The sequence below is a fragment of the Lepidochelys kempii genome, chromosome 6 (assembly GCF_965140285.1).
Source record: "Lepidochelys kempii isolate rLepKem1 chromosome 6, rLepKem1.hap1, whole genome shotgun sequence".
Lineage (NCBI taxonomy): Eukaryota > Metazoa > Chordata > Testudines > Cheloniidae > Lepidochelys > Lepidochelys kempii.
Genome location: NC_136385.1, coordinates 109,920,829 through 109,934,838, shown reverse-complemented (window position 1 = coordinate 109,934,838; position 14,010 = coordinate 109,920,829). Strand labels below are relative to the sequence as shown.

Below are 14,010 nucleotides of genomic sequence, written 5' to 3'. Positions count from 1 at the left end.
CAGTGACTTTCTCCATATAAACACTTATTCCTGGGACCAATTCCTCTCCACCAGTACAGCCTTATTTCCTAGGCCTTTGCATACACAAGAAAGTTCCCATTGTTTTAAAGGGCCATTTCACGTGACCGGGATGGGCTGAACAGCACCCTTATGTGGGCAGACTACTCCATCATAGATGTCCATTCAGTTTCTGCTGTAGGTACTAAGGCATAGAAGAGCAAATGCTCTGAATGGGTGTTTAGAATGAGATGCATATTTCACTATAAGATTATGGGTAAAAATTTCAAAATGTGACTTAAGAGCCTAAATCTCATTTTCAAACTGACTTAGATTGTTAGGATCCTACATCTAATTGAAAGCAAAAGAGATTTAGGACCTTAAGTCACTTTTGAAAATGGGATTTAGTGCTTTTGACAATTTTGCCCTATTGCTAGGTCTTGTCATAGGGCAGAACCAGCCTTCTTAGGCTTCGATCCTCCAGTTCACTGCACATCGGTGAATCACTGTGCCAGCATGAAGGCCCACTGAAGTCAAAGAGCAGACATGCAGTAAATAGCAGGACTGGGGTCTTAGTTTGTAAATGCTGGCCAGGGACCATGTTTTCCTATGTGTCTGTACAATGCCTAGAATAATGGGGCCCTGAGCTTTAACAGACTACCCTGGTTTTATTTCTACAAACTAAAAGCTGTCAATCATTGCCCCACTGAACTTGGTAACTCAGTTTTGCCATTAAACTTTATTCGTTGAGGAAAGAAGTTAGTTCTTTTCTCATGCTCCTATTGGGTCCATAGATTACATCTAACAGGACAGAGGATGCTCCAAGGGAACATTGAAATGAGGAAGAGTCCTAATAGACTGACACAAAGAAAAAAAATCACTCTTGAAAAAGCACTAAGAAAAAAACTGCACATGATTCCCGATTATACTATGTTAACTCTTTCTAGCTTCTAGAACATTGGAATGTGACTGTTGTAAGCTTCTCAGTCATTACTGCCTTCAGGAGTGGCCAACCTGAGCCTGAGAAGGAGCCAGAATTTACCAAGGTACATTGCCAAAGAGCCATAGTAATACATCAACAGCCCCACCATCGGCTCCCTCCGCTCACTTCCAGCGCCTCCTGCCCACCAGCAGTCCTGCCAATCAGCGCCTCCCCCTCCCTCACCGGACCTCCGGATCAGCTGTTTCGTGACATGCAGGAGGCTCTGGGGAGGAGTGAGGGAAAGGCTGGCTCAGGGGAGGGGAAGGGAAAGGGTGGAGTGGGGGCAGGGCCCATGGCAGAGCCAGGGGTTGAGCAGTGAACACCCCCTGGCACTTTGGAAAGTTGGCACCTGTAGCTCCAGCCCTGGAGTCGGTGCCTATACAAGGAGCCGCATATTAACTTCTGAAGAGCCACATGTGGCTTCGGAGCCACAGGTTGGCCACCCCTGACTGCCTTGCAGACCTCAGGTTTTCAAACTCTGAACAAAACAAGCTTTCGTATGTTTGTGCATGTTAACTGACTTTAGCCAACATGTCTGAGCACTGAAGTCCATTTTGAGCATGAAAGCTTGCAGCACATTTTACAAGAAGGAGCGCTAAATTATGTGAATACCAGAACAGAAAGTATTACAGATACTAACAAAAATTGGATTCATGCATTTTGCAATGCAAATTAGTCACCAAAACAAAGTTTTCTAATAACATTAAAATATAAATCTGCTCTTCATGTATTCATTTTTTTTAATATAGAGGTGCTACCTTGTGGTTGACATATGAAACCAATGTCCTGAAAACTTGTGGTCATTAACCATCCAATGGTCTTTTCATAACACCAATGTCATGGCCATATAAACACTCAGATGATTCTGTTTTGCCAAAGTAAGTTCCCGTTGCAGTTGGCTAGATGTGCTTTTCTTCATATCTTGCTTTTCATAATTGGATACATGTATGAACACCCAAACCTATTGAAGTGTTGGAATGAGCTGGCTAAGTGTGTACCTACCTTCTTACCTGGATAGAATCAGAATTATTCCACAGTATGTCACAAATGCTATACTGCTACCAGCTAATAGAGATTCACCTTCTAATCAAGTGGTAAGCACCTGTGCTTCGGGAGCACAAGGATCCATGTTCTATCCCTATTACTACTACAAAGTTAGAGTGAAAAAGGCATGCAATACAGCAATAACCTGGAATTCTTAAGTGTTACATTATTAACTCTTTTTAAATTCTTTAATTAATCAGTTACATACGCTGTGGCTTTTTAGTTGTATTTATTACAGTTATCCTAAATAGCTACAGCTGTCAAATAGCTCCAAACATGTCAGTACTGTTAGCTTGCTAATAACTCAGTCATTCATATTATAGTTTTGTCAGTTGTTACATACTGATTTTGCAAGTTCTGTTGCTTCAGTCTTACCTGTTGTAGCAGCACTGACATGTTTATCAGGCTCAGCATCAGCTGCTTTTTTAGTCATACTCTGATCTATGGATTAATAGGGCTATTAAGATTACAAACAAACCAATAATTGAAAAAAGGAAAGAATAACAAACAAAAATAAAAGAAAGGCAGGAAGTCATAAAAACTCTACATAATAGGCTAATTAAATTTTTTAAAAGCCATTAGTAAATTAACTCCTAACTGGACTAGGTAAGCAACTGAAGTTTCATTGTACGTATTTTTTAACTACATGACTGAAAGCTCACACAAGTGCTCATACAACACTGCACAAACAATAACTGATTTTATCCTGAGCTTAGCTTCATTATGCTGTCTAAAATTGGAATTCATTAGGCTTTAAACCAAGCAACGTTAACTATTGTGCCATGGGAAAATTTGAGCAGTCTGCAGTGGTTCTAGAATCTACAGTCCACTGCAATACCCAGTGCCAGGTCTTAAAAGTTGAGCTGGGAATTTACTTTTCTCTCAGGTTGGCCCCAACATGGCACCTCTGATTTGAATTGTTGAATATCTGCATCAAACAAGATATAACTGCACTTTAAATCCTGACTATTATATGTCAGTCTTTTGCATGAGAGTGTTTGAGATCCAAGTTCAATTTTTTGTTTAATAATTGTCGCACTGGGGGTTAAAGGTGCAATCGATGGGAAAAAGTTTGAGTCTCAATCAACTTCCCATGACAAGATGTCTGCAGTTCCAGCTTTGGCCCCCTCTAGTCAAATCCCTCCCATAACGGTCATTGTTAGTCACTGCTGCTCTAAACTATCACTCTGAAGTTTTTTATTATTCCTAAAAGTGAGGTATACTGCAATTTTAACATACAGGAAATTGTTAAGCGTTTTTATTGGTTTGGTTTTAAGTTGTTTGAGATATGCAGTTTGTTCAAAAATAGTTTTACCTATAATTCATGAGAAAAATGTCCACCTCTGAAGTTTAGCATTTTGTCAAAACTGCTAAAAGGAACAAATTATTAAGATGCTTCTGATTCTACTTTATAGCCCCGCAGAGGTATGGGGGAAGCAGACAGTGATGATGAAGGTGAAATATCATGATAAAAATAAATTTTATATTAATATTTATAGTTGCACCTATTTCTGGAAATTAGCAGGAAATTGCCCTAGAGCAAATCACAAATGTTATCAATACTTATTTCAGTAGTTTGTGATGGCCGAACAGCTCATGTCAGTTGACGCTCTTCCTCTGCAGTATGTGGTACAAACTCCCTAGAAAGTTGCCATCATAAAGAAAGTATCTGCTATATTAGCATCCAGTTCGGCTCCTACCGAAGTCAATGCACCATTAACTTCAATGCAAGCAGGATTGGCCCTGTAGTTGTACTTCTTACACTGGCATGAAGCCTAAGAATAAGAACTGATCTGGCTGCAATTTGACAATAGTTACTGGCCTTTGTTTTCTCAGCTCAAAGAACTCTGAATGTAAATGTAACATAGGGCTTCTTAGCCCCTCAAAAATTATGTTGGAATGGAGCTTTTTTTTTTCTGAAGCTACTTATAGTAGTATTTACTTTATCAGACCTTAAACAGTTTCTGGCAGCAAAAGAAGCAAGGACAATAATTAGGGCTGCCAACTTTCTAATTGCACAAAACTGAACACCCTTGCCCTGCCTCACCCCTTCCCTAAGGTCCCCTTGCTCCGCTCCTACTCTGAGGCCCTGCCCCCACTCACTCCATCCCCTCCTTCCATTGCTCACTCTCTCCCACCCTCACTCACTTTCACTGGGCTGGGGCAGGTGGTTAGGGTGCGAAAGGGGGTGATGGTTCTGGCTGGGGGTGTGGACTCCAAGGTGGAGCCATACATGAGGGGTTCAGGATATGGGAGGGGGCTCCGGGCTGCTGCAGAGGGATTTGGAGTGCGGGTGGGGGCTCAGGGTTCAGGCAGGGGGTTGGGGTGTGGGTGGGGGTTCAGGCTCCAGCTGGACACGCTTATCTCAAGTGGCTCAGGAAGCAGGTGCAGGCTCCAGCTGGGGGTGCGGGCTCTGGGGTGGGGCTGGGGATGAGGGGTTTGGAGTGTAGGAGGGGGCTCCAGGCTGGGGCTGAGAGGTTTGGAGTACGGGAGCAGGCTCAGGGCTAAAGCAGGGGGTTGGGTGAGGGAGGGGGTGTGGGGTGCGAGCTCTGGGAGGGAGCTCAGGGAGTTGGGGTGTGGGTGGGGGTTCAGGCTCCTGCTGGGAGTGCTTACCTCAGGGCTCCCAGTCAGCAGCGCAGCGGGGCTAAGGCAGGCTACCTGCCTGCCCTGGCTCCTTGCGGCTCCCAGAAGCGGCCACATGTCTGGCTTCTAAGCAGAGGAGCAGCCAGGCAGCTCTGTGCAGTGCGCGCTGCCTGCACCCACAGGTGCCGGCCCTGCAGCTCTCATTGGCCGCAGTTCCTGGCCAATGGGAGCTGCGGAGCTGGCACTTGGGATGGGGACATGCACAGAGCTTCCCTGGTCACACCTATGCCTAGGGACTGCAAGTACATGCCAGCTGCTTCCAGGAGCCACGCGGAGCCAGGGAGCCTGCCTTAGCCCTGTTGTGCTGCCGACCATACTTTAAACGGTCCGGTCAGTGATGCTGACGGTGCTGACCAGAGCCACCAGGGTGCCTTTTCAACCAGGTGTTCCAGTCAAAAACCTGGCAACCCTAACAACAATAGGAGAGACAAAACAATAATAGTGTGGACTCCTTCAGCATGTTCCAGCCAAGAACTAGTGTGTTTAAAAACCCATTAATTTAGTTCCACAGTGAGCTGCTGGCCTCCCCCTCCAAAACATACAAAGACCCTAATTCACCACAGCATGTGCTCAACTGTTTTGCTGCATCAGGGCCTAAAAAGTAATTGATGGCACAAGGTCACACAGAAGGTCTGTGGTAGATCTGGGAGAAAAGTCCAAATCCCTGATTCTCAGCCCTGTAACTTACTTACAAGACCATAAAATGCATATTTTCCTTCAAATATAAATTTAAAAAGTTTATTTTAAGTGAAAATATATCCCACTTGTAATGAAAGTACTTTCATAATTCAGAGCTTGTGAACCTAGCCATAGTTTTCACATCTAGCTTGCCACAATTACTTCTATTAAGATTATAGAACAAAAGAGGAAAAACAAAAAAAACCATGCATTTTGGACTAACTTTCAAATGGCAACAAACTCACCACACTTTTACAGCAAGCAAATCTGACTACATCAGACTACTACGACTTACACCATGTCATTCCGGTTGCAGCAACCCTTAGCTATCTATGTAACACTGGATGCTCAACTTAATTTTTTTATTACCTTTGTATAAATTGACATTATTCTTCACAACATGAATCAAGCTAGGTTAGTACGAGATACTCAAAGACAGCTTAGCCATCTTCACTGGCTGATCAGCTTCATCTGTATTGCCAAGATAAAATAGGGGTTTCAGTCCACAGAAGATGACCCACTCCTTGAAGAGTTTATGATCTAATTTCGGTCAAGAGGCAGCAAATAGGAATTGTGGGAAAATTAAAAATGTGGATTAAAACAGTAAGAAAATGCAGATGCTTTAATAGGTTGTGTGAGCTTCTGAAAGACTGCTACACTTACTTTTGTTTTTTTATGTATTCTATTTAGTAGGTGATGAATTTTGTTTTTAAATTTAAATTTAGTTGTTCATCCCGAGTGTTTTAAAAGACTGAAATAATGACAAACTTTAACACAGATAAATGTTTGACTAATTTTAAATAAATTTGTTTACATATATTTGAAATGCAAACCTTTGGTAGGTCCTTTCTTGTTCTGCATGGCCTGCTGTTCCTCTGTAATATTCAAACGTCGAACCACATCAGCCAGGGCTGATTTGAGCAGCTGGATGTCATCTTCCTGCATCTGGACACGCTGCTCCAGAGAAGCAATGCGGTCTGTTACCTCCATACTGCTTGCAGCAGAGGCACTGTCATCTAAACAAAATGGTGTGAAAACAATGTAATCTCAATGTGTTATCAAGAAATACAGAATGTATCTACGTTATCTGGAAGCATAATTTATTTTTTCAGACCTGTGGAATTATAACGAAAAGGAATGTTTTGAGATGTGAGAAAACAAAGGCTTCTGAGAAAAATCCAACCCCCTAAAATCATAGCTTTACTTTCAAGATTCATTCTTGTTATACATCCATTTTCTTAAACACCCACAGTGCATGTACTGTATTCTGTATCAGTGTAATCTATTTATCCCCACATCTCCTAAGCTCCTGCCTTTATAAAGAAATGCCAATATTATCCGTGCTCAAAATACCAGAACACCAAGAAACTGTTTTGCATCTATATGTGTATCTAATAAAACTGGTCATTTCTCACTTGATTGAAATTTCTCAAATATTGCCCATACACGTTTTTGGTTTGCTGAGACGCTTGTAAAAGGATGCAATATTGGTCCAATCTTGCAAGCACTTATGCACATAAGTAACAATATATGAAAGTAGTCTCATTGATTTAAATATTAAAAATTAAGTACATGTATAAGTATTTGAAGGACTGGCCCTTACTCTGTAAATTTACAGTTGGTCTTCACATTTCTTTACAATTCATCCTATATTTAGAAATAACTGAATCTGGTAGATACTTAGAACCTGACAGAAAGTGTGCACTCTTTTCACCTCAAATGTAAATGGAGTTATTTTGGACTGCAATCTTATTTGTGTATCCCACTCCATTTCTTATTAAATAGAAAAAAGTTACTAGCCAATTCTGTAACTTTTTTTCTTCAAGATGTGTTGCACATGTCCATTTCACTTCAGATGTATGTGTGCCCGGTGTACCAGAGTTAGAGATTTTTCCTTTAGTAGTACCCATTGGGGCAGCACATGGGCCCTCTGCTGCCTCATGCTACTGCGTGATGGTATAAAGGCGGAGCTGCCCCAGACTCCCCTCCGTTCCATGAGCATTTGCAGATGCCATAGCGCTGGCTGCAATCTGCCCCATCTAAAGAAGTTTGCAAAGAATCCTAACCATCAGTTTGCCTACTGCTAAGATGGCCTGGAGTTCCTGCCTGGCATACTCTGGCAACTTCTCTGAAAACTACATAGTCCCAGAGGGAGAAGCCTTGCTGGTTAGAGAGATGAAATTGTAGGCCAGCTGTGGAGTAAACCTTTCTATCAAAAAGGTCTAGTCTCTTTACATGCTTGTCCTTGGGGAAGAAGAAGGCCATCCCAGATGTGTTCCTTCACTCACTGCTAAGACAACTAAGGAACCTGGCAATGAATGGGTATAAAAAGGCTCATAGCCTTGAGCAGGCACATAGTACCTTTTTTGGTTCCCTTGGCTGTTTGAGACAGAGAAGATGGCATTTGCCACAAGGATCTTCCAGACTCCAGGAAGGCCTTGTTGATAGGGACAGCCACTCTAGATGGCCCTATTGAAACCAGAATGTTTACAAGGCTAATCAAACACTCCCTCAAAAGGGGTATCATGAGAGGTAGCTACTTGTTTGAAAATGTCTTGGTAAGCCCTGTAGTCATCTTGGGCTGGTGAAGTGTTTTGTGGCACTACAGTCTCATCAGGCAATGATGAGGACAAATATAAAGGAGGCTGAGACTGATTCACCTGCAACATAGTGGGTGGATATTCCGAAGGTTGAGGATTTTGCTCAGTCGTGAAGACATCCTCCTAGAACTCCTCATGGCACCTGGTGGCAGATTTTAAAGAGAGGAACTGGGGAGGATTTAGAAGCAGGTTTCATTGGAGCCATGGGTACATGGCATATGATTCCAGCTATGACTGATTTAAGGTTCTCTTTCTCTGGAGCATCTTCGTACCTCCGGTGGGCATCAGCAACACAGCTCTCTTGATGAAGGAAAAGGAGAGTCGTTGTCTGCCTCAGGAGCGAGAGGCATAAGAGCCTACCTCAGACTCTGAGGAAGACCCTGAGTCAGCTGATCATGGTGATGCCATACCAGGCAATGCCGAGATTAAAGTGTGCAGCTCCAGACGTACTGATACCAGGGATATCAAGGTAGGTTTACCCCTCCTAGACGGCACTGGTCGAGAAACAGTCGAGACCTCCTAGACTGCACTGGTCGAGAGACAGACTGATGCTTTATCCACTCATAGTACCAAAGCCACTACCCTCAGGCAAGTCTATAGCTGAGTCCTGAGGATACACTTGCACTGGGTGAGCTGTCTCCTGTAATCTTGGGAGTCCAGCACCAAAAGGGAGAGTATGTTTTGTGCTGTCACATATACCTCCAGCCTTGCTGATACTGAGATCCTTTCATGTTGCATAGAAATAGTCAGTATCATTATGGGTTCAGTCTTGATGGCCCTGGTACCGGTGTCACAGTTAACAATCTTGGATGTGAAGTGGTTGGTATCAACGAGCATCTCTTGCCAGAGGACACCTTCCTCTGTCCTTGCAAGTGCTTACTGGTGGATGGAACCAGGGACCTAGATTTTCTAGCACACCCAAGCCTCGGCTCCTTGGATGAATTCAACCTTTTATCCTTCTTCCTCAGCACTGGGGAAGTGCCAGTGTCCAGGGGAGCACTCTGCACCGATACCAAAGCAGTTGGTGCACTCCCCAAGCAGGGCTCATCAGGTGGACGCAGAACAGCTTCACTAAGGGTGTGGCGCAGCCTTGCCTCTCTTTCTTCTTTCACAGCTTAAAGTCCCTGAAAATTTGGCAGCATCTCTAATGTGACCCTTGCCGAGAAATTTTAGGTAGGTGGAATGAGGGTCACTTACTGCCATAGATCTTTTGTAGCCAGCACAAGGCTTAAACTCCACAGACTGAGGCATTCCCAAGTACCCAGAGTCAGCACCCCATAACAAAAGGGAACCAATGCACCAATAAAACAACAAAAATAACAAGTGAAACGTATATGAATATAAAGAACTAACTAACAAGTCCCAGCTGTTTACAGAAAGATAAGATAAATTCCCTGTGAGGGGAGAAACTTGCAGGAGCAAGCCGACGGGTTCCCACTACTGATCACAGTAAGTGATCATGGTAAGAAGGAACTGAGGATGGGCTAGGGCAGTGCCGCCCTCTATACCATTATGCAGCAACACAAGGCAGCAGAGGGCACATGCACCGCCCAATGGGTACCACTAAGGAAAAAGTCTCCAATTCTGCTGAACTGGGCACGCACACATCTGAATTGGAATGTGCGAGGGCACACACACCACTGAAATGGCGTGCAATCAAAGAAGAACTTCATACTTCCTGTTACAAATTCTTGACTTTTCTGATTTACATAAGAAAAAACAAATACAAAAAGTAATATCTGGATATGTTCAGAAATATACAAAAGATAAAGCAAAAAAGCTAATGATTTTTAAACAGAATTATAACAAAAATATTTGCTTTTACAATTCTATGAAAAGATTGCTGTTAATACTGTAGCGGGGTCAGCTGCCTCCCAAAAGTACCTCTGCAGTGCCCTGGTAACAATTTCTCCCTCAAAGAGTTTCTTAAACAAGCTCCACAGAGGCTTTTCTTGTCCATTCACCACCCCTTCTCAGAGGCCTAAGTTTATTCACATAAATAAAACTCCAGAATAAAACTCTAAGTCCCAAAACACAGTATGTCGGTTTTACCCTGTGGTCGAGTCACTCTAGGGTGAACAGATGTCCCGATATTTGGGGCTTTGTCTTATATAGGCGCCTATTACTCCCTGCCCCCATCCCGATTTTTCACACTTGCTGTCTGGTCACCCTAAGTCACTCCCAGGCTTTTATTGCCTGTGGTCTCAGTAGGGAAACCCCACATCACTTTCTGGTGGAGTCTGTTCACTCCCAGGAGGCTCCAATTTAGCCTTTGCTCAGGCCTTCCTGTCTGGGGCCTTTCCCGCTTTGGCAGGCCACTCCCAGGCCTTACCTGGCTGAAACCTCTTGCTTCCAAACCACCTGGGATCAGGGTCTTCCCTGCAAAAGGCTCTCTAACTTCCTGCAGTTTCCTGAACTTCCCCACTTTGCTACAGCCACCTGCTACCCGTTATAGGGAATTACCTGATTCAACTCACCTGTGCCTACCAGCCTTTGAAGAAAAAGCCAACCTGTTACAAATATCATCAGTGAGTCACTTCAAGTAAAATCATCCAGTGATAACTGAAGTACAGCCTTATTTATTTAAATATTCCACACAAAGAGTAAACTCTTTAAAAACCCTCATTAAACTCAATCTAAAAAGTCATTAATTTGGGAAGCTTCTTGCAAAGCTCTTGGCAAACCAGAATGAGCCAAGAACTGAGTTCTGCTTTAGCAGATTTCACCAAAAGCCTCAATAGTAAAATTTAAAAAATTAGCCTACTCTTTTGTTGGTAGAAATGGATATTTATCATGCCGGTAGACATATTAGGATGTCCTAGTTTTGTGGACGATTCTTAATGCACATCCACTGCATATGTTGTTTCTTCTGACTCTATATGAATCACACTTTCCTTTTTCAAAGGAGCCACTGTTTTCTCCTATGCATTTAATTCCTATATACTTCAAACCAATGTCTTCCGCAGATGTCAGAGGATAGGAAACTAAAATTGCATGGTTTATGATCATTAGTATTGAATTTACATACAACAAAAACAAAATATTATGTATGCACAGGCAAACAATAATTACAATATTTAAATATACGTTTTCAAAATGTCATGTGATATGCCCAAAATATCACTAAAACTATTGGTTTTTTGTTAGAGAATTTCAAAAAAGCACATAAAATTAGTATGTTTTATTTACCGCCAAATCCATTCAAATAATTTTTGTTTACAAAGTTTGTTCACAGGCTGCTTTTGGTATACCAAAATCCAGGTGACAGCATTTTTTAAACAGCTGGTTTATAACAACTCAAAAATTGAAATGGTAATACTGACTGAGCATAAACAGATGTCAGAGTAGCAGACGTGTTAGTCTGTATCCGCAAAAAGAAAAGGAGTACTTGTGGCACCTTGGAGACTAACAAATGAAGTGAGCTGTAGGTCACGAAAGCTTATGCTCAAATAAATTTATTAGCCTCTACGGTGCCACAAGTACTCCTTTTCTTTTTGCATAAGCAGTAGTGGCCCTGCTGCAAGAATAGTTTGTAACCAGTTTATGTTAACTGGGCTTTTTAGAATAAGATACATTGAAAATGTCAATGTTAAAAACATTATATGTAATTTATGTTTAAATTACTGAACAAAGCTATATTTCAGACCTCTTGGTTTGACTAAAACAGAACTCAAATTTCTCAAATATGTGGAAATTGTTTCCCCATAACACACACCAAATGTTTTTTCAAACTGTGTCATAATCACTATTGTGTAGAGCAACAGATATTTCTATTGAAGCTATTACAGCTAATTAATCCCCAAAATAAGATTGTATGCAGTGTAGTTGTAGCGGTGTTGATCCCAGGATATTACAGAGACAATGTGGGTAAGATCATACCTTTCACTGGACCAACTTCTGTTGGTGAGAGACACAAACTAAACAATCTGTTCCATCTTGCATTTTGCTGTGATGCTGGGAATATATCTTTCCCAGACCCGAAGAAGAGCTCTATGTGGCTTGAAAACTTGTCTCTCTCACCAACAGAAGTTGGTCCAATAAAAAATAAATTAGCAGACATCTTGGCAACAGGATGAGCTGTTTGTTGATTACTGACACTAGTAGTGACCTATATGGTGAAGATCTGTAATGCAACCAACCCAGTAACAAAGTGTGTGCAATATATACCCTTTTATTATTTCCCATCACCCCACCCCCCTGCCACACACACACACACTTGTTGAATAACAAAAAGACATATAATTCTTGTCTCTTCTACTGTTGCTATCCCTCCTGCTTCTTATGTATTTAGCTTCCAACCTCTCCTTGTTGCTGCATTTCCTCTCAACATAGGCCACCTGCGACTCTCTCCTTCTTGCTGACATCCCTCTAGGATCTAGTTCTCTATTAAGTATGAGTACAGAACAAAATGAGCATTCACCAAGTGCTAGTAAAAGGTTAAGATCAGAGATGAGATGCATTAGAGTCCAGTTAGGATAAATCTGCTTTGCTCATGAATGCATATACAAATATAAGTGAGCTATAAGAGATATTTTTAATTCCATTTTTCAGAACTCATATACACATTAAGAATGAAACTAATACAATAAGCATAACTTGTATTAAAAAGAGAAAGCCACAAAAAGCCACAAAATTCAGTTATCTGTTCTGTAGTAGCTGTAATATTTGTTTAAAAAAAGCTTATGCCATATTGATAGTCTAGTTTTTAGTACCCTCTCTTTGTATTACGATCACCAACTTCATATCAACAGAGCAATTTGTAAGAAAATCTAAGTCCACAGTAAAAAAACAGCCTCTTATTTAGACAAAAACTAAATAAAATGGAGTTAAGTTTGACAATACATATCAGTAATGTAAAGTAAAATATTTTACAGCAATTTTGTACTTGTCCCCAAAACAAGCATTATAAACCCAGGAAATACAGAGATGAGATTAAACACAAAAGAAAGCATAGGATTTTTTTAATTTAAATTGGATTTTTTTGATAAAATGCTTTTTGAAGAAAAACCTATCTAAAGACAGTTTTAATTAAGATACATTATAGCTCAAAGATATCACCACGGAAAAGGGATTATATTCTAATTCTATAGTATGAGACAATATAGTCATGTAATGTTTAAGAAAAGTTTTGTAAATGAGTTCCAATAGTTCATGGATTATGGACCCAATTTTATGGAGTTCCACAGGCTTCTGTATAGATTATTTAGGTTAATCTTTCTATCTACCCAATAGTATTCAGTACTCAGTCTCTAAGATACCACCAGAGATGCTTAGTTTTGCAGTTCTCCAACTGTGGATTTGTGTCTCCAGAGGCAACATGCTTGTTAACAGCAAAAATGTTTTAAATAAAAAATAATATAGAGAAGTGAGAAATAACAGACCTCAACTCTATTGTCTCTCTGCAAATTAGTGCATACAGAGTCAATCCCTATCCTCTCTCTAAAATTGCAAAGTTTCAAAAAGTTCAATGAATAGAAGATTGTTGGGGGTGGAATAGATCTGGACAAGGAGAAGAAGTCTGGAGCTAAATGTGAGAAGGGAGGGACATATGCTTGTTTTGTTAAAATGTTATGTGTTTGCTGTTGAATCCACAATACTTAACTTTGTTGTTTTAATTAAATAAAACAATTTAAATGTCTGTCTGGCGATGTTGTCCTCCCAATACAGCATGGCAAGAAAATCCTCCAAATACTAATGAGTAAGCTGTTGAACTGGAGATAGTTACCTCCCAATAACTTCAGAAATATCTGCTTCAGTTACCTTTGGTAAACGAAATAACCACACAATCATTCATTTTCTGATATAGCTGTAAAACTAACCTGAAAAGTTTTCAAAATAAATCACTGTTTAAAAATGTATAGTGTGTACCTTCTAAAAATGAAACCTACATCTATCTCATAGTTGTGAAGTACATGTATTAAGGTTATAATAACCAACAAGAATGCACTTTTATGTAGAAAACCATGATTAAATAGAGTCTTCCTGACCAGTGATTTAAATCATGATTTAAATTAATTTGATTTAAATCAAATCCACCCTGAAAGAAAGCCAAACATGATAATACAA

General features: G+C 40.9%; 1 protein-coding gene across 4 annotated transcripts in view; it reads right to left on the bottom strand.

Moving 5' to 3' along the window:
• Positions 1–14,010, bottom strand: part of EML1 (EMAP like 1) — a 200,274-nt gene that overhangs the window by 81,584 nt on the left and 104,680 nt on the right. For 3 of the 4 annotated variants that reach the window (XM_073349634.2, XM_073349633.2, XM_073349636.2), the window contains exon 2: positions 6,178–6,360. In XM_073349634.2, coding sequence (XP_073205735.1) covers positions 6,178–6,360 — 183 coding nt within the window. Of the gene's footprint in view, positions 1–6,177; positions 6,361–12,243; positions 12,374–14,010 lie in introns of those variants that run through there. The other variant, XM_073349635.2, reaches the window with a different exon arrangement.